The sequence below is a fragment of the Melopsittacus undulatus genome, chromosome 1, assembly GCF_012275295.1.
Source record: "Melopsittacus undulatus isolate bMelUnd1 chromosome 1, bMelUnd1.mat.Z, whole genome shotgun sequence".
NCBI lineage: Eukaryota > Metazoa > Chordata > Aves > Psittaciformes > Psittaculidae > Melopsittacus > Melopsittacus undulatus.
Window position 1 is genome coordinate 131,462,353 of NC_047527.1, and position 20,575 is coordinate 131,482,927.

Genomic DNA, 20,575 nt, shown 5'->3' on the forward strand with positions numbered 1-20,575 from the left:
GTTGAAGGGGCTGAGTGTTGGTTCCTGGAGAGGCCTCTCCTGGCAGTGGCAGGAAGAAGCTGTCAGAAGGAATTAGCTGCCACCCTGACTCCTTGGGCAGAGCAGGCACAGTGCACTGCTGCTGTTCTTTATGGCATTGAGGTGTGGAGCCCCACTTCAAAAGGTTTTCAGTGATTGCATGAACTGCCTCTTGCACACATTCACCCAAGCTTTGTGTGTGACTGCTTTTGCAAGTTTAAGTTGTAATCTTCCATATTTATGGGGCCTTGCATAGGGAGATAGCTTCATGGGTAGCCAGAGGGCCTGGTGCTGAGCTCATTTAGGGTTTGTGTGTTACAGACATACTCTAAAGAGTAATTCCAAGCTACATGCTAGAATCGTAGAACAGTTAGGGTTGGAAAGGACCTTGAGATCATCTATTTCCAACCACCCTGCCATGGATTTGTGTCATGAGCTAGCGGAGTTCTCTGGCACAATAGTGGGAAGTGTTGGGTCACGAGATGGTTGAAGGGTGTAAAGGGACAGAAAACAAAGAGGTAAGGAAAACTTGCTAATGGACTTATAAAAAATTTTCAAACCAATATATTTGGCTCTGATATCTGGCATAGACTGTGGCTGTATGTACTAGTTCAAGACTGCTAATCTTCCTGCTGCATAGTATTAATAATTATCTTGTGCTGGGAGGGGAAGAAGATTGTAGGAGAGGGACTCACTCGCAGAGGTGGTCTCTCCCTGGAGATCTCATAGCACTATTGTTGGGCAAGGCATGCAGCTGAATGTCAGGCACACTAGGCTATGTCCTTGTGTACCATACGGATTTCAGCTTACCTAGTGTCCTTGTAGCAGGACAGCTATCTTGAGCCCTACCTGCTACTGAAAGTATAGATAAATTGTTATTCCTGATTTTCCCTCCCCCCCCCCACTGATTCACAGACTCCCTAAAACACCCTAAAAACTATGTGAAAGTGCCCTTAAAACGGCCCTAAAAATGGCTGTTCAGCAGCAATTGCTGTAAGCTGCCACGTACCTTCACAAAGTTTAATGAAAAGCTGTCTTAAATGCATTATGGTCCCATAGACGGTTTATTTTGCCTTAAGTCACAGTTTAGGAGTACAGTTGATGTAGCCCAGTGAGTTGTGATGTGAACTATAGGAAATCTTGCTGGAAAAATAATCAGATTTGGATGAAAATGAGCCCTAAAATGATAGGCATATCAGTTTCTTGGAAATGTGTTTATGACTGACTTGTGATACAAAGCCAGTTTAAAAATTGCAGCTAGCTAGCAGCTTTTGTACTAGTAGTCCACTATCAAATTTACGACTTCCAAACATAAATGGGGTTTGGTGAAAGGCACATTGTGTTAGATAACAAAATGAGGTGTGAGCTGCAGTCAGTGTAAGTCTGATGTAAGCTGCAGATAGTTTACTGCAGTTTTTTAACATTGTTTTAGGGAAAAATAGCATCAAATTACCAAATAAGAAGAATTGTATCATTATTAACTTAAAATATATGTGCATTTCAATTTGTGAACGTACCTCTTGATGTGTGCAGGTTAAATGAGATTATTTTGGCAGCTGTTCTTTCTGAAAACTAACTCGCTTTTGACATTCCTTCTGATTCTGTATTTAAACAGAAACAGTACATGGATTTTTTCATATTTCATATTCATATTTTATGTTACTTTTGTTATCTGCAGATCTGTAACTCCAAACTCTTCCCTACACAAGAAAATCAAAACATAACGACACTTTTCACACAATATTGCTTTTTTTTCCTTTAAGCAAAACTCACTGTTTTACATGGCTGCTGTTTATCTGAGTTTTAGGATCAGTTTAGCCATATAAAGGTAGCAGTTGTGTATTTTTAATATTGTGGTCACATGACACTAGAATGTCAGTGATACTCAGATGTCATTCTAAAACCAAAATAATTTTTATTAAACTGGAAGATAAGTTGATCTTATGCTGAAAAAAGGGAAATGTTCCTGTTTTTCCTCTGCAGCCTAAATTTAGTTTAGAAGTATTCTAATGCTATAATCAGTTTAAAAACCAAACATCATTTATTTTGCTATTATATACTATGCATAGCAATTTTTCTGTGAAACTTCTATTTAAAAAAGGCTAGTCAGTCGCACTCGGTCTCTGTCATCCCCTTTTTTTCTCCTGAATACTTTTTTCTCTGCCTCTTATTTTAATCGTAGTTATTTCTAAGCAATGCTCTTTCACATGGAAGATGAATTAAAAACCTGGCAACCTTCTGTGCCCTTCTGAAAAATTCCACCTGCTTTTTTTTTTTTTGCCTTAGAGTCAAATTGAGTTTGAATGCAGTTGTGAATTATCAGCCAAGATGGTTAATTTTTGAATGTATGAATCCACAGATGTTTATTGTTATAATCTTCTTAGTCATGGTAGTGAAGAATATATCGTTTGTAATACCAGAGTCAGACCATCATTTTTGGAAGTGTTTGTAAATGTAATTCAGACCAAATGGAGTAATGCTTCTTTGTGTGCTGCGGCTCTTGGCACACTGGGAATATTATACCTGTTTTTTAAACCTTCAAATGCTTCAGGAAGTCTGAAGTCTAGTTTTGTGTGGGGGTGGCAGAAGAATCATGTAACTTCACTCTCCCTTCTTGGCAGTGCCAGATAATCTGTCTTTTACAGGCAGTGTAGTGGTAGCAGGATGCCTGCCTCCTTCCAGTGCTGGCTGGAACCTGCCCACCTTGCATGTGAAGTCTTTTATGTGAAATAACCACAGAATTGCAGATTTGACCTGTGAGAGATAAGGGAAGAGATTGTACCCAAGTAATATTTTTGTTGCACTTGCCAGCAGACTTAAGAGCAGTACCCCACTTTGATGGTAACTGTCTTAGCAATGCTGAAGACTGCCAGTATTACTTGTGCAGGGCTTGTAGCAGAGGTGAACTGCTGTGTCACCCATGGGCTGTATATTTACCTTAAAGTGCTACTAACTGTAGCACTTCACTCTCCGAAATGGTTTGTATTTCATGAAGCAACAGTTTTTCTGGTTTAGTTTTAAGCTTGCAGGTACAGTCAATAGTTTAAATAGAAGGGAAAAGGTCTTTTATATTGCACTTCTATATATGATGTCCCATGGTGCTCTAGTGCACATCTGAGCTTGAATGAGAATTGTCCTAAAAAACTTGTGTTTGAGGGCTGCAGCAAACAAACCAAGATGGCAACACTGACACAGTTGGAACAGAGAAAGTTCTTGAATATTCAGTCTGATTTTATATGTTGTCTATTAAGAGTATTTTATGCTGTGGATACTGCTGGAAATTTATTTCTGTCCTTTTTTGTATATGGGGTTTATCCCAAGCTTACTGCAAAATATTGTGACTCTTTAAGCCATATTTAATTTTAAATGTTTTAAGTGATGTGTGGATTTGCATTAGCAAAATTACAGCTTCTGTTGTGCTGAACTGCACAATTTCAGAAGTTCATTAGGTGAAACCATTAAGAATCATTTTCTTTTTACCGCAGTTTGGTGAATTATAGATCAGTGTCTTCATAAAGGTATTTGTGTTGGTATTATTACTCTGCCTGCAAAATCCTTCCTAACCTTTCCTAAAAAGTATGGTTGCAAGAATTTAGTAGCATGTTAATATGTAAGAGTTTGTGAAGATTTTTGTGAAGGTCAGTTTCAGACAATCCAAGAAACAAAGGTGACAGCAACAATGTTTCCAAGAAGATCCCTGCTGAGCAATGCAGATGTATCAGAAGGGATAAATCAGCTGTGAGTTACACCTCCACATTTAGGTTTTTGAGTAAAGTAAAACAGCACAATCTATAGGCTGAATTGTAGATTATTTACTTGTTAATTGGTTGCTAATATCAGCATCCCATTGCTTGTTCTAGAACATTTCATCCTCACGAAGCAGAAGCTCATCTCTGCTGCCATCTGGGACAGTTAATGCTGCATCTCCTAGTGGCCAGCGACATATGAATCAAAGCGGGCCAACTGTTGTAACCATCACACATCACAAATCACCTGCAGCTGCTCGAAGAGCAAAGAGCCAACGTTCTGGTCAACTCCATGAAGTCAGAGAGGTAAGAGATAAAATGTGCTGGTTTGCTGTATTATTGAACAGCTTATTTTGCTTTAGAATAAGCATCAAGTCTGACAAGTTAAACAGTTCTTTTTGTTTTCTACTTTGACTGCTTTGTATTGATCCCCTCACAGAGCAAAAGGCCGTCTTGAATTCTGGTAAAGCTTAGAAGTCTGATCTGTGCAAGTTTTTTTTATGCCAATGATAAAATTGGTGTGTGCACATGTTTTAAAGAGGAAATAGATTGGCCAGAGCTCTCAGACTTTGCAGTGGTGCTGCAGTGCCAGGGGAACATCTCTTAAGCTGCATGCAGCAAAACCTTTCAGATTGGAGAGCAGGCCCTGAAGCATTTAGCTTTCTAGCATATAGCTAAACCCCTCATCCCTTTGATTTGAGTCTGACAAATTAATGTAAAAGAAGGCACAGCTCCCCACACTTAGCAGTTTGTTTCTATATGGCAGTAGTTTTAACTTTGTTGTCAAGTTTCTCCTGTTGGCCTTGTGATGGAAGAATACTTTGTCCATATTAAACACATAAAAAAGCAAATGAGAAAACATGTTTCTTTCAGAGCAAGTTTGCCAGGATTTAAGAAGTATAACTCTTATAGCAATTTAAATCTGCCTTCCAGACAGCAAAAAGAGTACAGAGTTTTAATATTAAATAGTACAGCAGACTTACATAGAACTTACTTTGTCTTTCTTTCATCCTTTTTCTTTCATATTTTAGCTTCGTCTGAATTTCTTGCTATTCTTTAATAGTGGCTTTGTAGGTATCTCTCCCACCATTCCACCAAAGAAGTTGTTGGCAGCCTAGCGGCTTTAAAGCATTCTTTTATGACATGGGTTTAAAATATCTACCCAGGTCCCTCAAGTTACAGTCTCAGCAGTCTGCTTTTAAGTTTACTTCCCTTAAATGCTTTGTAAATGGAGACCTTTCATATTAAGAATTTTAATAAATTCTTGGTGTGTGCTCACAGTGGATACTCAAATTACACATCCTGATGATGAATGCTTGTTTTTATTCTAGTAACATTAAAAGTGAAAACTTCCTTTTTATCCTCTATTGTATTAACTACTGCATTCCTTGCTCTGAAGAGCATGCTGTCTCTGAAGAGCATTCTTTACATTATAGAAAACACACATCTGTTTGTTTTTCATTAGAATATCTTGTCTTTGCCTACCAGTCATCTCCCCCAGGTTGGTTCTACCTTATTAAATGTATTTGTTCTTGTAGGTTGAATTCAGAGTGCACCTTAAAAGTACTGATCAAATAAACAGTGGGAGCTGTTGCAGCTTTGTCAAATTAAGATGGATAGGGCTGAAAGGAATTTAAAAGAGAGAATTAGTATATGTGCTGATCATGATAAGATGGAAAGGGAAAAAGTCAGCAGATGCAAAGAGCTACACTTGGGAAGGAAGAAATAATACTAGCCTATAGTAAAACAGAACAAGTGGCTAGGTATCATCTCTGCAGAAATGCCTGAGTGGTGGAGACTCATTTGTTTACAGTGTATTGCGATGTATGTCATTCCAAAAAGGTAAATATTACAGGACTTTAATCTGTAATCATGGAAGATAATTATTTTGCTATGCTTGATGTGAGAGTATTACCTCAGCTGCAGCACCAAATCCTGTGGGAGCAACTTAGAGGGCTGCAGTGAAAAAAAACTTAGACACTGAACATATAGTAATTATAGATGGTTAAAAGAAATGAGTGTTTCTCAGGGAGGGAAGATGGTACTAAGATAAGCAATGCATAGGAAAGTTTTATATGGAGGCATGTGAACTTTACCTTTCTGGTAGTGCTTTTTTTTTTCTTTTTTTTTTTCTTTTTTTGGCATGTTCCTGCTTAAATAAGAACTTATCAGTGGAAAAATCAGTCCTCCTCCCTCTTTCCCAGTCTCATGTAAAAGGAGCCTGCTTCGCTGATCTTGTTCCCATCTTGTGAGAAGATAAGTCTGTTTTTCCAGATTAAGGAAGCAGACAGGTTTCATTTCAATGGCATGCTCTATGCATTTCTTTCTCCCCTCTTTTGAAAAGAGTGAATACTATAGACCTGGCTATATGCTGCCTGTTTGTTTCAGGGGATTTTAATTGTTCCCAAAGTCAGTGGTGACTGTTACATCAAGCTTCTCATGTTAAATTTATGCATAAAGAGATGGGTCCAGAGTTCTTCCCAAAAGTGCACTTAAATCTGTTATAGTCCTTTTTTTTTTTTAATCTGAAGTACTAAAAGTACAGTAAGAGAGAGTTAATCCAATCCTCAACAGCCAAATCCTTGTCTTTTATTTGGAAGTTGTTTGGTATGATTTGGATGAAGGGAAAAGACAGCAAAAGGATTATAGATCTGTGCTGGTGTTCCCCTTATAGAATGAAGACACTGAAGCTTTGATGTGCAAATAAGCTTTTTTTTTTTCATTATACTACAAGTAGGACTACATTAATTTTATATCTTGTAAAATACAGCAGTTGAATCAATGGAAAGAGTTGATATACCTTTGGAAAGTGAAAAGAAACCTGTGTTTTTTCAAATTTTTAAAACAATGTCATGGTAATACTACAGTATTATATATGAGATCTGTGAAAAACAGCAATGCTACAAAAGAGGCATTCTTCACTTGGGACACAGGGTCTTCACTAGCTTGGACAATGCCTCTGGGAAGTGCTGAATTTGAAATTGCTGCTCAATTCCATACCAGTTTTTCTTGATTTGGCCATGTTATTTGGAAACAGTGAAGTGTATCTCTGTGTTGCAAACAGGAGAAAATATATTCCAATATTTAAAGTAATGCAGTGATATTTAGTAATAGCAAGTTGTACTTTTTCCCCTTTTTACCGTTTGTAGTAAGAATAAACGACACATTGTTTCCTTGTGGTGTTTGTTCTGGCTGATTGAGTTATTTATTTATTTTACACAGATTACAGCAGAGGCCTGTTTAGCACCAAACTGACAGGCAAAATTCTATAAAGGTAGTAAAAGCAATTGTGTAAGTCTCCAAAATGATACATGTAGTAAGTATTTTGTAAGTGTTGTGAAACAACTTCCCCTTTCTTCAAAATTTTGGTAAGCTAAATTTGAGCATGAATATTGAGCTTTTGACTGCTATAAAACTTTACTTTTAATACTCAAGCTACTTTTTTACAGCATTGAGTTGAAAAGGAGCTCAGGAGTATTACTTCTCATAATAATGTAATTTTTTGTTTAAAATAATATTGTTGTCTTAAATATTTTTTTCTGATATTAACTTGATGTTAATAGTCCAGTCCATACTGGTTTATGGAACGTTACAACAAAATTAAAACTCCCCATACATCAATTTGGGAGAGCTGATTTACTGTGTATTGCATTTTATGTGGGATTATTTGAGATCCTACCTCTTTATTTGGGCCATAACTTATCATTAAAATGGTGCTTTCAACTGATTTTTTTCAATAAGTAATTTTATGGTAACCTAAGTGTGTGTGGTGTTAAAATGGAATTCTGTTTTTAAACTGTGCATATTATTGTCCTCTTAGCAATTTCTGATAAGAGTTATGCTTGAAGAATTCTTTCATGCAGGCAGTTAAAATTAACTGGAACATAAAGCCAAGTGACCACATCACACTTCATACTAAATTTTAGTTGTCACTGAACTAAATAATAGTGGAACACTTCATCTTGGAATCATGTTTATTTTGGCTGAGAACATCTGACCATTGTACAACCTCTACCAGAGTTACCATTATTGTTAAAGAACCAAGAACTGCAGTATATGAACATTTTTTAGTGACTTACATTAATTATTTACCAAAATTTAGAGAAATTAAATGTCATTAATCAAAGGAAGTCTAGAGAAATTTTTTTTCCACAATTTTAAAAGTTGATAGAGAAATTCCTGATCCCTTTGAAATGTGGTGTTTGTTATACCTTCGGATACTCTGCAGTGGGGTAGTCATAAGCATGTATTTCTGAACATCTGGTACAGTGGCATCCAGATACCATGGGGCCTCCACCAGTGTGAGACATCTGTTTTATGTGCCAGTGGGCAGTTCCAGAATTTGGAAAGGACTGCTTTTGGTAAGATGACACAGTCCTACTGCTTCTTTCATGTCCTTTGCCGTATCTGAACATGATTACAGTTTCATTCCTGCAGGAATTATGAAAGTAGATGATAGTTCTTTGCTTCCTCCCTTACAATACAGGAAAACATAGGACTTGGACCTAGGGCTTCATGGAGTGAGGTTTACCTGCGATTTTGTTGGTCTGCAGTTGTTCAATATTATGTGGTTACTAAGAGAAAGAGATGATTCTAAAACACTTCTGGGATTTTCAAACAAGAAGCGAATATCTTCAGCTCGCTGTAGTGTTGGGTTAGCAAAATCAGGAACTGTGACTGTTAGTGAAAAAGAATGCTGTTGTCCATGAAGAACTGTTTGTCCTGTTGCAGAATTACAGCACTGCACAAGCAGTATTGTAGGTAAAAAAAGCAGATGCAGTTCTTAATTCACTAGGGGAAGCGTTCAGACTTGTAGGACTTTCGCGTATGTGAAAGCACAAAGGCAGACTAAGCCGTAAAGGTTACGGTGAAACTTTGTAATCAGTGTTTAAGCTGGTAGTAGGGGAAAACCTGATCATTTTTGTTCCATGCCAGATTTTACTTTTCAACTTTGAAAACGTGAAGTTTTGCTTTTTATTTAAATTTTTTATCCTCCTTTTGTTTCTCTGGAAGTACATAATCAATGGATAAAACCAATTTAATGCCAGTTTTAGCAAAAAGAATGCTGTAGCTCTTGAAGTTTGGCATAGCATTGAGGTTACATGAGATTGTGTGATAAGGCGTATGTAAAAAATTGGCTTGGATTCTTGTAAAGGACATTGTGCATAAACAATGTGAAGTATAGATACTGCAGAAAACATTTCTAGTGTTCAACTTTTCAAATCAAAGTATCCTGTTTTCTGTTAATTTGGAGAAGCAATATGGTGTTAATGTGAATGGCAATTTTGGAAAGAACACAGAGGAGAAACTTCTGTTAGTTTAAGATAGCCACTTTTAACTGGGCTTGTGTTTAAAATATCTTCCTTCCACCCTCCACTATGCATAATAAAGGGTCATCCTTTTGATTAATCAGTATTATCTTCAACCAGTTATTTCAGTCATATACAAAACAGGTAGTCTGTAACCACAGATGGATACTGGTTGGAAAATGGGGTATGTTACTTAATTGGTGTCCTGGGTTCAGCAGTAGCAGTCATTTTTCTCCTTCTTAGTAGCTGGTGCAGTGCTGTGGTTTTGACTTTATAGAATCATAGAATCATAGAATAGTTAGGGTTGGAAAGGACCTTAAGATCATCTAGTTCCACCCCCCCTGCCGTGGGCACGGACACCTCACACTAAACCATATCACCCAAGGCTTCATCCAACCTGGTCTTGAACACCACCAGGGATGGAGCATTCACCACCTCCCTGGGCAACCCATTCCAGTACCTCACCACGCTCACAGTAAAGAATTTCTTCCTTATATCCAATCTAAACCTCTGCTGTTGAAGTTTCAACCTGTTACCCCTGGTCCTATCACTACAGTCCCTAATGAACAGTCCCTCACCAGCATCCCTATAGGCCCCCTTCAGATATTGGAAGGCTGCTATGAGGTCTCCACTCAGCCTTCTCTTCTCCAGGCTGAACAGCCCCAACTTTCTCAGCCTGTCTTCATATGGGAGGTGCTCCAGTCCCCTGATCATCCTCGTGGCCCTCCTCTGGACTTGTTCCAACAGTTCCATGTCCTTTTTATGTTGAGGGCACCAGAACTGCACACAATACTCCAAGTGAGGTCTCATGAGAGCAGAGTAGAGGGGCAGGATCACCTCCTTCGACCTCCTGGTCACGCTCCTTTTGATGCAGCCCAGGATACGGTTGGCTTTCTGGGCTGCAAGCGCACACTGAAGCTGGCTCATGTTCATTTTTTCATCAACCAGCACCCCCAAGTCCTTCTCCACAGGGCTGCACTGACTTTCCTTTTTGCCCAACCTGTAGCTGTGCCTGGGATTGCTCCAACCCAGGTGTAGGACCTTGCACTTGTCATGGTTAAACTTCATGAGGTTGGCATTGGACACCTCACAAGCGTGTCAAGGTCCCTCTGGATGGCATTCCTTCCCTCCAGCATATCAACTGAACCACACAGCTTGGTGTCATTGGCAAACTTGCTGAGGGTGCACTCAATCCACTGTCCGTGTCACCGACAAAGATGTTAAACAAGGCCGGTCCCAACACCGATCCCTGAGGGACACCACTTGTTACTGTTTTCCAGCTGGACATTGAACCACTGAGTTGCTGCTTAGTAATGTTTAGTCTGTCCAAGGACTTTCTGACTCTCATGCTCAGCCAGGGAGGAGAGGAAGCCGGGAGGAAGCAGAGACAGGACACCTGACCCAAACTAGCCAAAGAGGTATTCCATACCACAGCACATCATGCCCAGTATATAAACTGGGGGCAGTTACCCAGAAGAGCTAAATCGCTGCTTGGGTCGGGCTGGGTATCAGTCGGCGGGTGGTGAGCAGTTGTATTCTCTTCCCTTGCTATTTCCCTTATTATTATTATTACTGGTGGTAGCAGTAGTGGTTTGTGTTATACCTTAGCTACTGGACTGCTCTTATCCCGTGGGAGTTACATTCTTTTGATTCTCCTTCCCATCCCTCCCGGGGGGGAGGGGGGGGGGGGGGTTGGGAAGGGAGGGGAAGGTGGAGAGTGAGAGAGAGACTGCCTGGCTGACAGAGTTTAAACCACCACAGTTTGTTGCATCTTAATACCACTAAATTATGCTCTTTATGTATTGTGTGTATTATCCTTTCATTTGTCTGCAAACTCATTGTCACAAGTTTTTCATTTTAATTAACAGGGTGTGGAAAACAGGGACAAATGTCTCCACTCCGAAAGAGATAAAAAAAGTGCTTGCAGAAACCCCAAACCAAAAACAAATTTTTTTTCTCAGTAAGCAACAATTTCTTCTTGGCTGGTGGTAGTGAAGAAAAGACAGCAGAAAACCTTTGGGTTAGTTCTGTGTGTACTGAAGTCAATAGAAAGTGAATGCAGCCATAAGTCTTAATCCAGCTGTTGGTATTTATCTGGCATAGAAGATGCTAGTGTAAGTTAAGCTACACCTACTACTATTTAACCATGCTTAGAAGCACTTTCTGAATTAAGAAATACTGTAATACAATTTTATGTTATGGGTGCATTTAGCAGCTTAGTTGCAGCTGAGCTGGCTGATACTGAGGGTTACTCCCAGCTGTGTTTTAACATTATAATTTGTTTAGGGGCATTAGACCTTTAACAATATAAACCAGTTTCAAATCTAACAAGGGCTAAAAGAGGCAGCTGCAGGTGTTATCATTGCACTTTCTTCTGAATTGTATTGCCACCAATTCTAGTAATGTGTGTTCCCTGTACAGTATGAAGATACCAGTGCAAGCATGCAGAAATGTTCTTCTGGCTGCTCAGCAATGACAAAATCTGAATTGAGAGCATACTGAACAGATTAAATTATTTGATATCTTCTCTGGCAGTTTTTTTTGAAGGCTGTTTGACTTGTAGGTGATGAGGCATCTATAGATACCTGTTTATTTTACCTCAGGTTAGTACTGCAAAAATCAATAAAAAAATCTCCTTGGGGCATAAATGAGATGCTTAAATCCCCAGGATTTCATTTACCATCCAAAGCAGCAAATATGCATGTGCTTATAAAAATAATTCAGCAAGAAGCATTAACTGTCTCACTGTGGGGATGAGGAGACAGAAATTATTCTAATACTATAAACCAGTAGTTATTAAATCACATAAGCATGAGCTGATTACTCTGTGTTCTCTGAATCTCTACCTTGCCTTTGCCAATATCTTTGAGGTTGCTAGAAGTACATGTCAGTTACACCTTCCTAAAACCCACCTTGGGCTGTGTGTTTGATCTTGTCTTCATGCTAAGGTTGAGTCATCCTGGATTCCAGATACCCAGGCAGGGAGAATTCAGGTTGCTATGAGAATCGTAGAGCAAATGTTCTACTAAAATTACACTGTCCATGTGGGTTATGTCAAGAGTGAACTGAATCTGGTTCACTATTTCTGATTGTCTCTCCTCCTAAAAATCCTAAAAAAATAAAAGTAATGCAAACATAGCTTATTTTAACTTCTTGTTTTCTTTTTTTCAGTCTGTAGGTTAGTAGGAATTGAGCATGTGCAAAGATAATAATTTTCTATCATTTAATAAATGGTAATTTATAGATTGGGGATAATAGTGTGTATGATAGCTACATTCAGAGACTGCTGCAGCATTCGTTTTCTTCAGCAGTTGCAGAGAAGCTAACATTACTCTTTACAGTTACTAAAATATTTCATTAAATTTTAAGTAAATAGTAGGTTCCCAGAGGAGCTTGAGGAAAGTCAGATTTGAAGGGAATTGAGTACCCAGCTTTTTTGTCACTTAATTTTGTATTAAAGTCAAATTCAGCTCTTCTGTTTTATATGCATATACAATCCAGCATATCATACACTTAGTTATGTTTTTGAAAGCTGCAATGCTATTTTCTTTCACAGTTAAAGCATGCATACTGCAGTAGTTTCATTTGGGAGCTGGCAGTTTGAAAAGCAAGCTTTAAAGAAAACATGCATCAATAAATCTCAGATTGGAGTATTGCATCTCAGAGCTGCTTGTCTAGTGGCTCTGCTTTCAATGTGGGTTTCTGCGTGACTGGCACTGATCTTTAGAGCAAACCCTGAGCAAGACAAGGTGCACTTATCTTCTGCAACTCTGTTTATAATGCAAATTACTGCTTCCAAGTGATGTGGGCTATTTCATTAGCCCACCCTTAAATGCTATTTTATTAAATTAAGTGGAAGATATTCTTGAGTGTTCTCAATGGCTTTAGATGACAATGTAGTATTAGGTGGCTAGTCAAGTTTCAAATATTAAGTATGGAAAATACTTGCATAAATGGCCTCCAAGAGGAAGTGAGTGTAGAGATGTCTCATATATTTTAAGCAGACCATTCAGTTTATATTATTATACACGTTTATCAAGAGACTTACTATGATCTTCAACTCTGTGTATAACACCCAAAGTGCTGCATGCTACACTAAGAAATACAGGAAACATTTCAATTTTACAACACATGGGAATAGTTAGCACTGTAGCTCTCATCAGTTATTGAACAAAGACTTGGTCTCTAGCAGCTTTTGCTACATGTTCTTATTGTGATCTCCATCTTTGCTTTGCTTGCAGGTTTTGAGTACATTAGACACTTGTGTATGTGTCGTGGTTTAAAACCAAGTCTGCACAGCTTGTGTGGTTTAAAACCCCACCTCAGTCTCCTGCAGTACCACACACCCCTTTTCCCCCCATCTCCCCGCTCCCGGAGGGATGGGGAGGAGAACCGAAGGAATGTAACTCCCACGGGTTGAGATAAAAACCAGTCCAGTAATTAAGGTATAACACAAATCACTACTGCTACCACTAATAAAAACAATGATAGAGGAAATAAACAAGGAGAGAGAATACGATACCACCCGCCGAAATGAGCCCAACCCGGAAGAGAGAGCTAACTCCCCCCCTTCTGACCAACTTCCAATTACCTTCCTGAGCATGATGTGCTGTGGTATGGAATACCTCCTTGGCTAGCCTAGGTCAGGTGTTCTATCTCTCCTTTCCCCCGCTTCTCCTCCTCCCTGGCAGAGCATGAGCTCAGAAAAGGCCTTGAACAAAACCAAACATTTGAGCAGTAACTCAAAACATACTTGCTATCAGCAACCGTTCTCAGCCAGAAAGTCAAAACACAGCACTGCACCAGCTACCAAGAAGGAGAAAAAATGATTGCTACTGTTGAACGCATGACAGTGTGCTACACAGATGTTTTTAAGCTGCTGCTTACCTCCTTCTTGGTTGCAGCTCTGATTTCTGACAATATGCTTTTAAAATATGGCTAATAATGTGATGGCTAGCAACATTTCATCCAGCAAAAAAGGTTGATTCATATACAGATATAAAATAGGAATTCAGTATGTAAAGAATGGAACATAGGATCATGTCTAGTATATAAATAAACAAACTAGTGAATTAAAAAAGTGCATGATAGGGGTCAGTAAATATCTGCTGGTGCCTGGAGTGAAAAACCAGTGCTGAGGTCTTTGGAGATCTCATAGCCCCAGGATGTGCTAATGTGGACCAGTGGAACAGCAGCAGAGTTAATGGAAGCACCAGACTAGATAGTAATTAGAAACAGGAAACAATTGAGCCAGGTTGTCACTTCCAAATCTTGTTTTCTCCTGGTTGTCTTGGACTGATTCTAAAATCCAAGTCTTAATGACATTTGCTCTCTGTTCTGTAAGGTTTTCCTCACAAAGAACCACCCTGCAAAATGAGTGTTTAGAAGGCTGAGCAAAAATCCCAAAACAAAACCCCAAAGGAAATAATGTTTTGTTAGCTGAGACAATGATGATATGTAGCAACTGGCTTTTCAGCTGTTCTGTTAATAGAGATTGTGTGGATTCCTGGCTATGGAAAAGAGAACAAAGTAGCAATTTGGGGTGAGGGAAGCTTGTTCTTATTCTCCTCCAGGAGAAGAAACAGAATTGTGAAAGTTGAGGCAAGGACTGAAAAGAAAAAGAAACGTGCCTTAGTGATTAACTGCCAACCTGATTGTCAGAGGCATTGTTTTGTTTGTTCCGTCACTTTTTGTATCTCTGTCCGCAAATACATGCCAAATGAAAATTGCGCCTTTGAAACTTCATTGGTAGGATGTATGTGTCTAAGCCTTAATACCTATTATATAACAAGTAATTCCAATTTTACTGGTCATTGTTTGCTTCTTTAAAGTAATTGAGGTCAAGTTGGCTGCTACCCTGCGGTGACTATAATGGAGAATTACTTGCTTAGTCTCTCTAATGGAAGGGAGGCAGTAATCAAGAAAAGCCAGTTGATCTGGATGTCATTATCTTGTTTCATCTTTCCAGGATGCTTTTAGAGTATCTCTCTTGGTGTTCTAGGATCCTTTCTTACAATATATTTTCTCATTAGCCTAGTAATATTCACAGAGGCTACTATGGGTCTTTATCCAGACTGAAGCTTTGTGGGTAGAATTCTCTTCAGTTTGCAGCACAATGAGGTTATTTTTTGGCAAAAACCTTAGGTTTTCTTGTAAGCAGAGTCTACATATATGTTACTTGTGGAGCTTGAGCATGTTTGTGGTCATCTGGTCTTGTACATGTTATAAGAGATTTGTTACATATTGCAGTACTTCTAGCAGAAACCTCTGTATATAGCTGTTTCACTTCAATTATATATTAAGCTGTAATTTTACCTTCCTAGCTTGAATGCTATCAATGGAATCCCATTAAAAGATCTATGGACTTGACTTTACTGAAGAGAAGTCTATGAATCCTTAACAGAAAACCTCTTTCATCAAGTAGTAAGGTGCATGTAATAAATGACCTTGAGTAGTTTGAGAATGCTTTTCAGAAGAAAGGCAGAAGTTCTCTTGCTCTTAAGTGGTTAGGTATTGTATAAATGCTTAATTCAAAACAAAAATGCATTAAATTGGGGAAAAAATAATTTTTACCACAGTTCTAGAAGTTACCTTCATTTGTCAGACTGTGCAGTTGGAGAGGTATAACTTTTAGGTTGATGATTAACCATATTTACAATAGCCTTGTTGCATATGTGTTTATGCTCTTTCCTTTTTCAGAATAAATAGTTGAAAGTGGGGAAGTTTCATGGAAATACTAAATGGAAATTGCTAACTTGGCTGAATTGGTAGGTGAAGTGTCAGATTAATGACTGGTATGATTTTGTTAGTGACATTGGAATTCCAGGTATCTGTACGTTAGGTTTTTGTATATGCTTGGTACATGTGTGTGTATTTTACGTATATCGGAACTCTGTTTTCACTTTTAACTTTTACTGTATGACAGTTCACGGTGTTGATAAAATACAGGTCAAGATTGCAAGACGAGTCCTTGTTCAAGGTCAGAATTGATGACTGTATTAGGTTTACATAGCAACCCAATGCGTTTGGTTTACAGTGGCTTAGAAGCTTTTGCTTTTTTTTGTGTGGACTTTCTTCTCTATTGTCACTCATCTGCTTTTGATTTTAAAAAGGCAGTGCTTTATATTAAGGATATTAAATAAAAAAAAACTCCAAACCCCTGTTGTATGTACTTGTTTAACAAGGAGAGCCAAGGTCCTGACTTGTATAACAGCTTATTTTAGAGTGGTTTGAAAAGCTGGTTTCTCCTTGTGTCCTTTCCCCAAGTGTCTGAAACATTCTCCTTTTGGTCCTGTTGTCTAAAAGAAAGAAGCTAGTATTTCCAGAAAGTGTGTATGTGTGTGTGATACAGAGAGAGAGAGATACAGTGTTTTCATATAACACTTAACTAAAAAAACCCAACAAAACAGAGACTGTCCTGGGTTCAGCAGTAGCAGTCATTTTTCTCCTTCTTAGTAGCTCGTGCAGTGCTGTGGTTTTGACTTTCAGCCTGGGAACAGCACTGATAACACCAATGTTTTTTAGTTACTGCTCAAATGTTTAGTCTGGCCAAGGACTTTCTGAGCCTCATGCTCAGGCAGGGAGGAAGAGAAGCCAGGAGAAAGCAGAGACAGGGCACCTGACCCAAACTAGCCAAAGAGGTGTTCCATACCACAGCAAGTCATGCCCAGGATGTAACTGAGAGTTACCCGGAAGGGCTAGAGGACTGGGGGGTTGGACTAGGTATCGTTTGGTGCTCGGTCGTGCTGGGTTGGGTGAGTTATCAGTTGGTGGGTGGCGAGCAGTTGTATTCTCTTCCCTTATTTCCCTTATCATTATTATTATTGGTGGTAGCAGTAGTGATTTGTGTTACACCTTAGTTACTAAACTGTTCTTATCTCAACCTGTGGGAGTTGCATTCTTTTGATTCTCCTCCCCATCCCTCTGGGAGCAGAGGGAGGGCAAGAAGGGGTGTGTGTGTTTGTGTGTGAGAGAGAGACTGCATGGCTGGGTTTAAAACATGACACAAACCAACCAATCATTTGTATGATTTCTTACGTACGCATGGGTACCTGTATGTTAATACCTACTATAAAAAGGTTCAGTATGTGCAAATGTAAACATCAAAAAAGGAAAATGCTATTAAAATTTAAGTTGCTTACGTGTGTATCACATTGTGGCTGGGGAGGTCTGAAGAATCTTCCTTGGGTTTTATATTCCAAAAGAATGGTAGGATGATCTGAAGTATTTAATTCGTTATATTAGAAAGACAGGTTCAGTGATGCTACTAATTTTCTTGGCCAGCACCACATGGCCTGAATGACAGAGGGAGAGTGTCTCTTTGCTTTTTGAGGTAATAGGGCTGATGTCATTCTTCCTTTGCTGCAGGGAGCTTGAAATCACAGTGTCTTGGGAGGTGCCCCAGAGACAGCTGTGGATTGAGTAGTTTCATAGATTGCTTAAATCTGATGTTTGCTTTAGGTTGGTGTAAGGCTCTGTGTTAGTTGGGTGAAATCCTGTAGGCTTTCTAGAAGGTAAGTAGATTTCCCCTTTCTTCTGAAAGGGAAAAAGCTGCTGTGCAACAGTAGCTGGAAGAGAAGAGTCAGAATATGTGAGAGAAAGACCAAAGTCAGTAATTAATTCTAGAAAGAAAGATGTTCTAGTTATCATAATGTCCATCTGGGCTGAGCAGTCCTGAAGTCTGAATAGTGAGAGCATTTCCACTGTAAAGAAAATAATTTTGCAACAGTCATAATGCTCTTCCATTCAGGTGTGGCTCTTCAGTTTTATTCCTCTGAATTTCTATATATCTTTGTTTTAGGATAGGAGGAAAAATCTTTCAACAGAGAGATAATTTTTATACTTCATAATTTGAATCTCTCTTTGTAGTTTCAAAAATGAATTGAAGCCTTAAAAAAGTAAATGCCATTCGGGCTTCATAAGATGATTTCTCTGTATGGGAAAGATTAATTATACCATCTAGTATTTTAACAAAATATTGAATTGCTATGACTTTTAGCACAGAAAAAAGCACCTCAGTTTTTCATTGTTATTTCATAAATTAATTTTTAACAACTAATTTTAGCTTATTTACTGTATGAAAGAATGTTCTTTCATAGTATGCCTGAAAAATATTTCTTTGTAATCCTAGGGTATTTCATAGCTTTTTTGTGCCTATTTTTCATATATACTGTGGGGATGACACTGAGAATAGAGTAATTTTTACTTATCTTATTTGCTTGGGATCTTGTAACGTAACTGTTTGGTCCCATACATCATGATTGGCAGTGTGTCACCACCAGAAGATCCAGGATGTGCAGTTCCACCCAGGTGTGAAGGAGTGGTTAGCGGTTGCTGTGGAGAGGGTAAGTAAGAAAAAACAGTCACATGGGATTTTAAGATCAGACCAGGACAAGAGGAAACACGCAGTAACAGAAGCTGTGAATTAGCTGATTTGGATGTCCTGCTGAGCTACTACTTTGGGCTGTCTGTATTTGCAAATGGGTAGGATGGAGAGCTGTAAGGTACTAAAATAACCCTGTTAATATGTAGAGCAAATAATTTTAAGTTAAGCAAGTTATTTCACTTTGGGAAACTAAAGTTACACTTTAACTTTCTCAAAACCAAAGCTTTTCATGCTGGTTTTAAAACCAGCGTGGGGTGCTGATAAACCATGCTTCTTCTCCCTGAGATACCAAAAGCAGACCCACACGTAAACCAGAGAGTAATGATATAGCTGCATGGCCTAATGTCTGTCCTGTTAAAGGTTAATGTGTTTAATGAGTTTCGTCCTGCATGGTTTGCTGTATTTGTATTAGTCCCTCTTTGATATACTCTTTTTAGAACAACCACACTTCAACTCTGAAGTCACTGACAAAAGATTGTAAAAAAAATCCCAACCAAATGGTAAGCATGTAAAAAAAGTTCAGTTATTTCAATAGTATATGTTATTTTCTGTCTTTTTTGCCAGAGTTGTTCTCTGACTCTCTAGCATAGAGGATGCTCTTCCTTTTTTGATCTGTTTATTCAGCACCTTAAATGAAGTGTTTTTCATCAGTGCTTGAACAGTAACTGTTCAGCAAGTTCTAATACTTTGAATCCTACGCAGAAGTTGCTGTTCTTCTTCTGCTGTGTTGTGTGTAGGACAGTTGCTGGTATCACAATTGTAATGTGAAGCTGAGTAGCATAGAAAGGATGCCTCAAAAAGGCTTCTTTAAAACTATTTTAGGTCAGCTAGAGAATAGTAGGACTTTGGAGCAATACCTTGTTTTGGATAAAATGAGAGTAAATTCTATCATTAATTTAATTTAAACTTCTCCAGACCTAAAGGGAATATGTGTGATGAAAGCCATAAACTTTGAGCTAGATGATAACTGCAGACATTCCATTATTTTCTAAACGTTTCATAAGCTCCCATATCAGTTCATCTTATGTTCCTTTCTTAGCTGCAGAAGAATATAGTTGTCCTTTATTAAGGGTGAGAGAAAATTGGAAATGTTTGAAATTTTCAGAGTGTTAGTTTGGATTTTGTTTCCTGTGGAAGTAAATCTTTGGAAATGTAAGCTGTTTCTCACAAAAAAAAAAGAAAAAGAAAAGTAGGTAGGAAAACTAGTCACTCAGAAATGAAAATAAGACCATGTCTGTAGCTGTGAAGCATGAGAATGTCAGGTTTTCAACTTAACACTCTTATTCAGGATGGGAAAAGGAGGGAAGCAGTTTTCCATATGATTATATTGTACATTCTTCCAGGGTGATGATAATCTTTTCTTCTAGCTGTTCCTTTAGGAAGCACACCATACTTTGAAAATATATCAATAATAATAAAGAAGTCATTAATACTTTTTTTTTTGCGTAGTATCTTGGACAGATGGAGCTTGAATCTTTGTTTCTTGTAAAGTCTTCAGTTATTTTTTTCTGAAAGTTTTGGGTACTTTAAGTATAAACCTCTATTTTTTTTGCAGTAAGTTTTTGGCAAGGTGAATGTGTCCTGGTCTTGTCTGGCTTAGTTAATTTTCTTCCTAGTAGCTGGTGCAGTACTGTGTTTAGTCTGAGAACAACAGCTGATAACACAGGGATGTTTTAGTTGATACTCTGTAGCACTTACCTTGGTCAAGGATTTTGTAGTCTCATGCTCTGCCAGTGAGGAGGGGCACAAGAAGCCAGGAGGGAGCACAGCCAGGGCATCTGACCTGAAGTAGCCAAAGAGGTATTCCATACCACAGTGTGTCATGTCCAGTATATAAACTGGGTGGAGGCACCTGGAAGGGACCGATTGCTGCTCAATTCAGGCCTGGGTTTTGGTGGGCAGGTGTTGAACAATTGCGTTGTGCATTGCTTGTATTTATTGGGGTTTATTCCTTTTTCTGTCTTTATTTCCTGTTGTTATTGTTGTTATGATTATTATAATTGTCTTTTACTTTATATCAGTCATTAAACTGTTCTTATCTTGACCCATGGGTTCTTACCTTTTTTACTCTACTCCTCCCCATCCCACTGGAGGGGGTGAGTAGGCAGCTGTGTGGT

At 38.5% G+C, this 20,575-nt stretch overlaps 1 protein-coding gene across 1 annotated transcript in view; it reads left to right on the top strand.

Annotated features, from left to right (window-relative positions):
* OSBPL10 (oxysterol binding protein like 10) overlaps nt 1-20,575 on the top strand; it is a 106,618-nt gene that overhangs the window by 39,050 nt on the left and 46,993 nt on the right. The window contains exon 4 of the mRNA XM_034066625.1: nt 3,879-4,070. Coding sequence (XP_033922516.1) covers nt 3,879-4,070 — 192 coding nt within the window. The remainder of the gene's footprint in view (nt 1-3,878; nt 4,071-20,575) is intronic.